Source organism: Sus scrofa, chromosome 13, assembly GCF_000003025.6.
Source record: "Sus scrofa isolate TJ Tabasco breed Duroc chromosome 13, Sscrofa11.1, whole genome shotgun sequence".
NCBI classification, from domain to species: domain Eukaryota; kingdom Metazoa; phylum Chordata; class Mammalia; order Artiodactyla; family Suidae; genus Sus; species Sus scrofa.
In genome coordinates this window covers 144009514-144021836 of record NC_010455.5, presented here as the reverse complement: position 1 = coordinate 144021836, position 12323 = coordinate 144009514, and the positions used below count along the sequence as shown (strand labels likewise).

The 12323-nt window shown below is 36.4% G+C and overlaps 1 protein-coding gene across 6 annotated transcripts in view; it reads right to left on the bottom strand.

Moving 5' to 3' along the window:
* The window catches only part of LSAMP (limbic system-associated membrane protein), a 628666-nt gene that overhangs the window by 282350 nt on the left and 333993 nt on the right, over positions 1 to 12323 (bottom strand). For all 6 annotated transcript variants that reach the window (XM_021068415.1, XM_021068414.1, XM_021068416.1 and 3 more), the window contains 1 exon segment: positions 5206 to 5438. In XM_021068415.1, the coding sequence (XP_020924074.1) occupies positions 5206 to 5438 (233 nt within the window).

Here is a 12323-nt window from a genome sequence, read left to right as displayed (position 1 = left end):
TACAGGTACCAAACTAAAGAATAATGTAATAAATAAATTGAAAATAATATAAATATAATAAGGTATGGTGAATGAGATATTTAAAAACAAGGTTCACATTTTTAAAAATATCACAAAAAATATCATTTGTCATATGTCCTTTGTATTCACATCCAGGTAGAGATTTTCAATGTTACAGTTTTAAAAAATCTTGTTTTTGAAAGCCACTATTACCAGAGCTCAAGAAGATGAGATTAATCTCTGTTTTCGATGAGTACACTGGTTTATTTTATTTTACATTTAATATTTCTATTGCAAGCCTCTAGTACCTGCTTCACAGAGTTTTAGATATAATTTGATTCCATGCATGCAGGAAAATGAGCAGGCAGGCTGCAGCAAATCCCTCTCATTGATTGCTTAGATTTCTAAAACAGTAGTTCCTGGTTTTTTCCACGTACATGAATCACCTGCAGAGCATAAAGTATTTGCAAATTTTGGCCACATTCCCAAAACCTATGATTCAATTTTTCTGGGAGTGGTTCTCAGGAATCTGCATTTTGAAAAGCACAATAAACCAAACTGCTGATTTTTTTTTTTTTGCAGGTTTTGCAACAATCAGATAAATACTGCCTTAACACAAGCACCTCCACCTGAGGCACAATCAGAAAAAAATAGGCAATCATAGGAAGGTAACCTTTAGAGAAGAAATGGCAATAACAGGAATGATGACAGAGGAATCTGTTTATTTTATTGAAGTTAAGGGTGATGTTTTCTTTCTTCTTCTTTTTTTCTTTTTTTAGGGCCGCACCTGAAGCATATGGAAGTTCCCTGTGCTAGGGGTTGAATCAGAGCTGCAACTGCAGGCCTACACTACAGCTTGTGGTAACACCAGATCCTTGACTCACCAAGGCCCAGGATTGAACCTACAACCTCACGGACACTATGTCGAGTTCTTAACCTGCTGAGCCACAGTAGGAACTCCATGGGTGATGTTTTCTTAATCTTTGAACTTGGAATCTGTGAAGGAGGTAGTGTACGAACCAAATTATCTGGCTTTAGAAATGGGTTCTATCACTTAATGGGTAACTCAAATGTTTATATAGCTTTGGCTATTCAAATATAATATCACTAATCACAAGTGATCCCAAAAATCATCACTAATTTGCATTTTTGCTGATGCAAAATTTTCACCTGTGTACCTCACAAAGAAATGTGTGGAGATATCATTTAGCTAAAGATTGAGTTTAGTGAACCATGCAGCACATTTATGTCAACACAGGTTATTTTGTGTATAATGACCCTCATGAACTGATAAAAAAAAAACACAAAACTTACTTTCTCTCTGAAAAATAACCACCAAAACAAAAAAGTTGGAGATGTTGAAAAGTCACTAACATGGTCAGAATATATAAAAGGAGAGTAAGGTTCCAGGTGAAAAATGGGACGCAGGAGAAATGTGAGGGGGAGAAACACTTAAACATTTATAAAGCTGAGATTTTTGAAGTCTAGAGCAGTTTTTATGTCTCAACCATTTATTTTTTCAGCTTTGGTACCTGAAAGTGGACAGTTTGGGGAGAGGAGGTTTTCTTTCCGCAGGACTTGGCTAGGTTAAAAACCTTAGAGCGCCTAAGATGTTATCTTAAAAGTTGAGGTATCTGTCAATCCACCCTTTCTGTTTGATCCCAAGATTAGTTTTAGGAATATTCAGGGATGTAACACTATCTAAAAGTGAAGGAAATTATGCAGGATTATTCCCCCAGCTGTTCTTAAGGTATAAACTTCTTTTAAAGTAGTGGTTCTCAAAGTATGGTCCCTGTACCAGCATCAGTATCAACTGAGCATGTGTTGGAAGTGCAAATAATCAGGCTCCACCCCCAGAACTATTTAATCAGAAATTCTGAGGTGCAGGAGCACCACCGATCTAAAATTGAACTTAACAAACTCTCTATGTGTTGCTGCTGTATGTTGCATGTCATCCTCAGACATGCTTAATGAATGTAGCTAAAAACTTAAAGTGGTACTGGTCTAAGACTCATTAGAATCCTAAAGAAGTAAAGCTAAAGACTGGATGCTAGGGAAAAGGACAACTGAAGACAGTGGACTGGAGGGACCCAAACAACAGCTGAAAGAGCCTACCACAAGGTTAACAGACAAAGAGAGGAAAGACTCAAAGAGTTGTTGGACTCTGGGCAGGACCCTGGGGAAGACTGAGCCTCATGAGAGACAGAGCAGCAGCAGCAGTGCGGCTGTCGTCACAGTGGGTGTCATCATTGTGGACATCACCATCACTATCATCATCACTGTACTGGGTGAGAACACATGATCCACGGACACCAGGCTAGGGGCCCACCTAGATCATCTAGTTTAATCCTTATGATTCATTAAAAAGGGCTTAAATATTTAATTTTATCTCTATTTTACATATTACAAAACAGCCTTAGAGAAATTAAGTGGTTTACCCACAACTTTATTTAAGTAGCAAGAAGAATAACAGATTTGAAGTAGGCAGTGTGACTGCAAAGCTCACGTTCATGACTACTATTCTTTAGTGATGTCCTGTATCTTTGGCACAAAGGTGCCTCACCATTGGGCAAAGGAAAAGAATACAGTACTTATTTAAGGATCAGTTAAGTGGGATTTGCAGAAACCACTGAGAGTGAGAAAGGCAGAACTTGAAAAATTTCAAAGACCCTTGTAGTCTGAAGGAAGGTGCTGTGGGATCCGAGGAGAGAAGGATGCCAGCCATACCTAGAAGCAGCATCTTTGATGTGGTGAAAACGTGTAGAGTTGAGGTATGGAGTAGGCAGCAGCATGAACAAACAGCATGAAGGGATGGAATCACTGACATAATCACAAAGTTGAACATCCTAAGGGGAAATGAATCAGCCATCTGGTGCCGGATATCAAATGCCAACATCCATATAATTGTCCAAAAAAATCCCCTTTAGTAACTCAGGCTCAAGGAGGGGACCTTTCATCATCATCCTTGCAAGTACAGGCTTTGTTGCTCTTTTTTTTCTTTTAAAGCAATATGGTTAAAAAGAAAATACAGTAATATTTTTAATCAAATAGACGTGGGTTTGAAACCCTGTCCTCAGCCAACAGGCAGCCTTGGGCAGGCTCCTTATTATTTCTGAACTTCACATTTTTCATATTTATAATAAAGTTGTTAACACCTACTTAAAATAATATTAGAATCAAACAAGATACTAAACAAATGCTTAGCACTTAGTATGTTCTTCTCCATTCCTTAATGGTAAGTTAAATTTAATAACTTAATATTAAGTTAATACTGTGTTATTTTCAGTTGAGCTGACATGGGCTGGCTGTGTACACAGTATGATTTAACCTAGTTCTAGCTTTAACTCTCTCAAGATGGTTATGTTTGTAGCTAAAAAGTACATAGATGAATGAGAAAAAAGGGGGGAAAGGCTTTGGTCATTTGGCACTAAGAGCTCAGACAAATATAAATCTGGTAGTTCTTAAAGTCATAAGTAAAAGATTTCCATTCCAATAGAAAGTGCTTCAAAGTTGATTCCCGGTCTGCTTGGCTCCAAACTACTCGCTAAACTCTCTATGTGACCTTTAGCAAGGAACCTCAATTTAATTTAACCTCTGTTTTCTCATCTGGAAACTAAGAAATGTAATACTCAGATTGCCCAATTTTATTCCACATAGGACAATACACATTTTCTAGTTGCGGTCTCTAGTGGCTTTCCAATAATTTTAAAGGCTGTGAAGATATTAAAATTGTGTACGAATCTCATAATGTGTGGAGCTGGTCATTAGATAACATCTCTTTTAAGGTGCCTTAAGTAAACTAGTTATCTCCCTCCCTCTGACATTAAATGAGGTAGAACTTCTTTTGTTTTGAAGTGTGTGCGGATGTGTGTGTATGCGCTTGTGTTTCGAGGGAGCTGGTAAGTCAATCCATTTATGTCTTTATGTATCTGCAGTTATGTTTATACATTTAAATGGGCTGCCTGAGATCCAAACCCTGGTGTGTCTTATTATGGAGCTCAAGTGTTCTCCATTGAACTATTAGGACAGCAACCTATGCTTTGGCTATGATAGGAACTTTGCAAGTCAGTAGATATGCCTTTTACAAGCAATAAAATGAAACTCCCAGCCATTGCAAATGGACCAAGATAGAAGTCACATGACTAAACCACCCCTCCACCAGGCAGTCTCTGATGTGTTTTACTCTGGTTTCAATCTATTAATCAGAGGACTTGGGAGAGCAATAATTTAAATGCTGCAATAATCAATTCCATAACACATTAATAGAAGCTACAGTCAAACTTTGCCATACAACTGACTGCACTGGCATCTTGACAGGAGCCCTAGGGCCATGCCTAATTTGCATTAAATTTACATAAAATTGTAAATCAAGAACACATGAACACAGCCCTAATATTTGTTAGTGCTTAGATCCTTCCTGATAGATGGCTTGAAACTGCTAGTAGCTTGACTTAGCTTGCAATAAAATCATGCAGCTGATCAGCTTTGTTCTCATTCTGCAATTACAGGGAAAGAGACCCAAGAGAGCTATAGTTTAGGGGCTTGTGTATGCCATTTAAAGTTTTCATCCTGTAAAACCATGACTCAGATGTGCCCTTGGAAACCCCAATCTAGATGCAGATCATCCCCAATGACTTTGCAGATCTTCTCGTCACTGGATTTGCTCACAAATAACTTGTCATTAAATAGAGATACAAACCACAAAGAAAGCTAGCTGAGAGGATGTCAAGGCCTCCCTCTGGAAATTTTTATTTTTCCAAATAACATTTACTATCATAAAAACAAATAATTAGTGACATTCTTTAGATTGAGGAGAGATAAAATTCAAGTCTTCAGCAAAGCATCCAGTACTTAACACCATGATAAAGCGGACTTCTCAGGATTCTGAGCATTCTGTGTATTCTTCTGTCCCTGTGAAAACAGCTGTGGCCTTTTCTATGTGTTTCCACACTCAGGGAAGGAGAAAATATTCTCACCAAGGGTATTGGCTCACAGTGACAAGACTTCTCTTTCTACATTCCCCTTAATTCTCTCATGTTAGGCTTATCCTTTTAGAGAGAAAATAGATGCTTAAGTGCCACAATGAATTTGGAAGTGATCTTAGAAGTGTTCTTTGATTTCAGAAAGGATGAATTGAGAATTTTGTACATCATGATTATTTTCTGTCCCCCCAACCTCACGTCTCCATTCTCACTTTTTTCTTACCTTGCACGATCAAGTAAACTTGGGAGGTCTTGGGCTCATGCTGTGTCTGCACCGAGCAAGTGTAGGAACCCTCATCATAGACATCAACCTTCTGGATTCGGAGGCTGTATTCCAGAGAATGGCGTTTTTCCAGCTCAACCCGGGGGTCCAAAGACCACTTGTCATGCCCAGCAAAAATGATGCCAGAACGGTTTAACCAGGCCACCTTTGAGTTCTTATCTTCTACAACGCACCTGGCAAAATAGAATAACACCATTAGAGCCTTAGCCCTACCTGTATCTGCAAGTCATCCTCCACACAATTGGACTCAACAAGACCAATCAAGAGAAATAATTATGTGCAGGACAAAGCATGATGATGCCATTTCTTAGAGTCCTGAATATTTTCACTATTTCTCTTTTAAGATCTAATTGCCATCCAATAGATAGATATCATTATATTATACCCAGTTTGGCAATAAACAATCAGAATGAGTAACACAGGCAAGTCAAGTTAAATGAGTATTGACTTCCCACTGGATTATTTTCTTCTTGTCTAGAAAAAGCTCATTCACACAGAATTCCATCTGTTTAAGCAACTTTGAGAATTCGATGATTGATAATGTGATATATTTACTCAGTTTGAATTGCATTTATTCTTTCATTAGTATTTGCTAAAGTCTTATGTGATGGTAGATTCACATCATGCCCCACCACTGTAGGAATCAGCCTGATTTTCAGAGATCGCTTCTGATCCTTACAAGTTTGGAATACCCACTCCTAGGAATGGGAAGTGTATGTGCAGGTCTGAGGGTAAGTAAATAGGTATTGTATTATGAAAATCAAAACTGGTATCATCTTGCCTAAGTTTGGGTCCACCTGCTGAGGGCAGCATGGTGTCTGCTGGCAAGACTGCTTGCTATCAGCATTTCTGTCACATTAGAATAAATTCAATCTTTTATTGCAGATGAATACAACACTAATTTTGAAGTTCCCATTCCAAGAAAGGTGAAGGGAAAAAATGTCTATTTGAAGAACAACTTATTTTGGAAATCTAAAAGGGTCTCTTTCTGAAACTTGAAAGATGTAAAGAATGTGGATTAGTGGAGAAGGGGTAAATACTTCATGTGAGTGTGGTTTTCACCTTCAATTTCAGCAAGAATCTGGCAATGGAAAAATCATGCAAAAAAATCTTCTCTCTGTATCCCTTTGGCAAGATTTATGTCTGCCCTACAGGGAGATCGTCCAGGACCCTGTTCACAGCTGCAGAGCCAGCTGCTCAGCACTCTGGGGCATGAAGGATGGACAGAAGGAGCCAGGAGCATGACAGCAGAACAATTAAAATGCCATGTTCTTCTGTATTTTCCAAATTGACTCCAACCAGGTTTTTTCTCAAGTCAAAACAGCCATGCACGGACAGGAAGTTGATGCATGAGCCACAGGCTGACCACCATAAAGGTAAAGAAGCCAACCCATCTCTCTTAAAAAAAGAAAAAAGCCAAATCTTTTAAAAATACCTCACCTAAGTACAAAAATCTTCTCATTATCCCACTACTTTGGGGTGAACTGTATATTTTAGTAAACATGAGAATTTAATTCTCATGTTGTGCAGGTCTTTCTTTTCTTCTACCACCTACTTATTTTCATAAACATAGGTTGATTAAAGTATCATTTAGTATCTTCAATATGTGTTTTTCTGCTATGTAGATATTATTGGAATTAATTATATGCTTAATAATTTAGAACCTCTCTAAATGGGATGTCAAAGCTAAATTCATGGATCTTTGCTGCTTCTCTCCAGATTCAGTTTCACTTTGCCTGTTCTATTCTTTGGTGGCATTAAATTTCTCTCCTTTTTGGAAAATGTCTTGAATTAGAATCATTTATGAATCAATTAATAAATTGTTTGCTATCTTCTAGATCATAAATAAAGTTAGCTGATGTAGGTTTACTGTGTTTTTCTTTTCTGCTGAAATGAATGGAAATTCATCTCTGTAAATGAATTTTAAATCTTCCATCATGTATCCTTGCATTTTTTTGTATTTTCACCACACAACACAGTAACTAAGTATGCTATATCATAGAGGTGTATTCTGAATGCTGTTTAGCCCAGAATAAGGCCTTAATATGTTCATCTTGGAAACATTACAACATGCTATATTTTACATACATATGGCCTATAAATAAAATAAAGAGAGATTTTGTCTTATTCACTAAAGTACCTCCAAACAATAATGTGGTGCAAAATAGATCCTGGTAAATGTCTGTCATATGAACTAACAATGTCATAAAGGCAGAAAGAGGGCATACAGTTATGCATATTCCACTTCCCTACCCCAAGCCCTTACAAAATCCACAAATGAACTGGGCAAATTTTCTTGTCAATATAAGGTAGAGTTTCTAATTTGGGTCTTTAGGGTCCTTTGGACACTTTAGCAACTTTTGTCCATGGGAAAGTTCAAATAATCATTATTATAATCATTATTATATATAATACAATAATCATTATTATATATAATATAAACTATACATATATTATTATAATCATTATTATATATAATAATCATTATTATAATCATTATTAACATAATCATTATCCCGAATTAGTTTCAGAGAATGTTCAGATCTGTCTTACCTAAAGAAATAACTGACGATCTCTGCAAAATTGCCACACCCATAAAACACATCTACCAAAACAAAATTATGTGGAAATTTTGCTATGACAGTCTATATAACATCTTATGACTTCATTCTCTTTTATTCATATTTATTTTTTTTAATTTCTCTTTTACTTCCAAATAAGTGAAAAGTACATTAGAATACACAAGTACACACAGACACTCACACTTTTTATTAACGTAGTATGATTAGCCAATTCCAAGCATCAGGGCATAATGTTGCATCTTTGAAAAGGAAACCATTCCTCTAGATATGGATGGGTCCTTTTTTTATGTAGTTAATAGTTCAGAGTAAATGTAATGACTCTATAAGCTAGAAAATAGTCTTTCTGCAACACAGCTAGCACTTTCATACTGAAAAATGAGCAAAAAAAAAAAAAAAAAAAAAAAACTCCACAATTTCAGAAATGTTAAAAGTGATTAAACCTTGATTTAAGGTGGCAACTCTTTTGAACTATAAGCAGTGTATATAAGCAAAAAGATGGTCAAAGTAAGAGTCTCAATTTATAGAACTTTTGTTTGTTAAGTGAAAATAACCAGTCATATAGCATAGTCACAGAATGCCTAGCTATTCAGAAATGAGGAAATGCTGATTAAATGCAGGTCCAGGTTCCAGCATTCACTGACTGACCAGTAAGCATCATGAGCTTGCATCTAGCAGGTAGGTAGCTTAAATGTGCATTAGGTATGCCTGTGGAGTAAAGGAGAATTCTCATGCCAAGCCATTGTAATAAGGTGATGAATTATCCCTACCCAGAATGCTGCTTTAATACTAGACAATCTAGTTCAAAACTAGATACCTAATGACCTTATCTTCAAAATGAGCCTTGGCCAAAGCAGGATAAGTGTTAAGAAACAAATTTATAAATCTGTAAGTGTTACATGTTATTTATATTTAACAGACTGTTTCCTCTGGGGGCTTAGGATGTGCAAATCATTCCAGGCTTTAGAAAGGACTGCATGATAAAAGACAGCAGGTGTCTGTATAGGTGATTCACTTTGCTGTATACCTGAAACTAACACAACATTGTAAGTCAACTATACTCCAATAAAATTTTTTAAAAAAGAGAGACAGAATAGGTGTTAGTGCCAAGAGAAGAAGGCAGAGAAGTTCCTTCCACTCTGGGTTGGACTTCTGGCAGGCAGCTGAGGACATGGAGATAGAGTACAAAATGTCACCTCTCTAAGAGATCTTCTCTCATTAGTGTCCCATCCTTTTTCTTGGCTCCTTCTTATGACCGCATTTATACTCCACACTGCATTCGAGTTATCTGTACTCATCTTTCCTCATAAGCTCATGAATGAGAGTGACCCTCCAAGAATTCGCCTATGGAGGCTTAATGGAGCCAACAGTATCAACCCACTGTGAATAAGTAGGCACTCGCTGAAATGAGGAATAAATAAACTTAATATAATTTAACACACTGCTATTAGATCAATTAACAAATATTTGTTAATCTAATAGGTGCAGGGTAGATGGGTAACTATTTTAACTTTTCTTAAGAAATAATTAGAATCATCAGATACATAAGGAAAAAATTACAGAGTATTATTGAGTGTGGCATTATCATGAAAGCAAAGGAGAGAAACAAAGTGTGCTCAGCGTTTCTTTTTCATTATGAAGAAAGATCATCCCTAGAAATTAAATAATCTATATCACATATGAAAAACAGTGAAAAGAAGCATAAAGCACTAGATAAATATTTAGTAAGTTGACCACTTTAAGCATGAACCCACAAATATGAGGTGGGTTACATACTTTAACTATGAACCTATGATTTTTTTAAAATGACTTAAAAAATAACAGGAAAGGCAAGCAAACAAATTTCTATCTTCCCTGTTCAGTATGTCTGAATCCATAAAACTGTCACAAAAAAATCAATGCACCCATAAAAATTTCAAGCAGTGGATCTCTGCAAATACTTTACACCAAGTACATTATGCACACTGATACCAATGGGTATATTGACAATTTCACTCATAGTGCATTAAGTCTGGGGATCGTGCTTCCAAAACGATGAATATAATTGGAAGCAGAAAATAACTGCTAAATTTGCTTTGTACCAGTAGATTGCTTAATAGCATATTTACTGACAGTGTATCCTTGATATGTGATACACATCTAACAGATATTACGCCTGTACAATTGCTACTAGGTAGATCTCATTTTTAACATGCATTACTGGCTGCTAAAATTATATCAAGTTAGTATTAGAATTCATCTGACTTTCCTCTACTGCTCAAGAGTATAATCTGGTATTTATTCATTAATAACAAATAAATACATTTTACTTAATTTCTCACTAGTTATCTTCATATTTTTTAATCATAAGGACTGGGGGCAGTGGAACTGGATGGATAAGAGAGCTTTATTTCTTTAATTAAGAAAGAACAGTTAGATGAGTGGTTCTCAAGTAGGGAGCAATTTGTGCTTCCAGATGATATTTGGCAATATCTGAAAACATTTTTTTCATGGTTACAACTGCTACCGGCATCTGGTGGGCAGAGGCCAAGGGTGCTGCTAAATATCCTATAATGTAAGGAAGATCCCCATAACCAAGACATATCGCATCTACAATGTTGGCAGGGTCAAAGTTGAAAAACCCTGAGTTAGACCTTGGTCTCTTGGTTAAAATATCTGGAAGCAAAGGTCAAACATCTACAGAGCAATTTTTTTTCATAAGCATATGCTTTTTAATTATGAGCCACCAGCAAAATCCCTGAATTATATGTCAAGTTTGTGAGAGAGATACTACAATGAAGACTAGTAGTACTCTGGTTTATAAGTTAGTAGTTAATGAATCATGTCCCTTTGCTGTTACATTTTAGATATTAATTATATAACAATATAATCCTGTACATTACTGATAGTACATGAGAAAGCTATACCTTAGTTGCTTCCTAAATGAATTCTGGAGAAATAATTTAACCTTAGTGTTTTGTCCCCCTCTCCCCACCCCCATATAAAAATGGGTCAGTAATACTTAGGTCAGGTAAGGGAGAATCAACTCAGTTTGAATAAATTTGATTTTTTTAATGAAATACTTAGCCTTTATTCATAGGAAAGCTATTTTTAAAATTAGTTTTATTATTTTTTCACATTTGTGAGTCTCTCTCTTTTGGAAGATGTGGAATGATTCAAGATATGAATGGGTAGGAAGTCTTCAGGAATGTGTTGGTCCTTTATTCTTTATAACTTTAACCCTCCAAATAACACCCTTAGTGAATGAGAAAAACTATCATATACTTATTTCCTTCTAGAAAGAAAGATACCTGGAAATTAATGCTGTACACCCCTAGCATTAAAGTGTGGCACCAGGAAACATTCTAAGTGCCATTAGATGCAGTAAAGCATCAGAAATATCCCAAATACTCTTGAGTCAAAAGTCAATTGTCTGATTTCATCATGTTATTTTAAGTATAATGAAGTCTAGCAACAGGCATGCAAATACATTAATACACTACCAAATTGGTTAAAAATCATATTTTAAAATCTTAAATTATTAAATATTTTTGATCATCTCTGCTTTATTACCATGTTCTAGGACTAAATTCAGTAAGTGGGATTCACTGCTGACCCCCAGGCACTCCTGCTTTCCTTGCCTGCAATAAGAAGTTTCAGTTTTCTAGCTGCCTCGCTCATCTCTTTCCACACTTGACTTCTGGCTTTGACCACTGCATTCTTTCTTGGCCTCATTCTCTTGTTCTTGTGCATGTCTGACAGGCCACACAGGGCATGAGGAAGTTCCCACGTCAGGGATCGAACCTTTGACAATGCTGGAAACTTAACCCACTGCGCCGCATGGGAACTCCCATGTCTGTTCTCTTAAACTTCATCTTCTTTAGATAGAAACTAGCTAGACCCTAATTTCATGATAATTTTCCTAGATTCATCTTCAAAGTTTAGCCCAACTAACACCAATTAACAATGACAGCATCTACATGGTAGGATCATGTAGACCCTAGACCCTTTGCACACGTCCATGTGCCGCAAGTCTCTGCAAGTACACATGGAAATGCACACACAGAAATGACTGGTTCAAGAGAGGGTGAGAACACAGAGACAGTGAATCACAGGAACCTGATTCATGCGACTCTATCCCTGGTCACAGTGAGTCAGGAATCTGTATACTGGTGATGGAATGTTAGGATAAAAGACTCATTGTTTAGTTCCTGAAGATAATTGATTTTAATTCTGGCCTTCAGTCTATTTCCTATTGGAAAACAGCTAAGTCATTTAGCCTTTCTGTATCTTAGCTTTTCATAAGTAAAATGAGGCTCATGATACTTTCTCCAACCTCTCAGAATTACTTAGGGTAATTCTCCAAATAAAATGAGATATACATGGAAACATTTTACAAGATATAAAACAATGTCTATGCTTATACTTTCTCATTGCAGAATGTGGTACATAAAAAGGAAATAATCATATACCTATCTATATATATAGGGATGACCATAA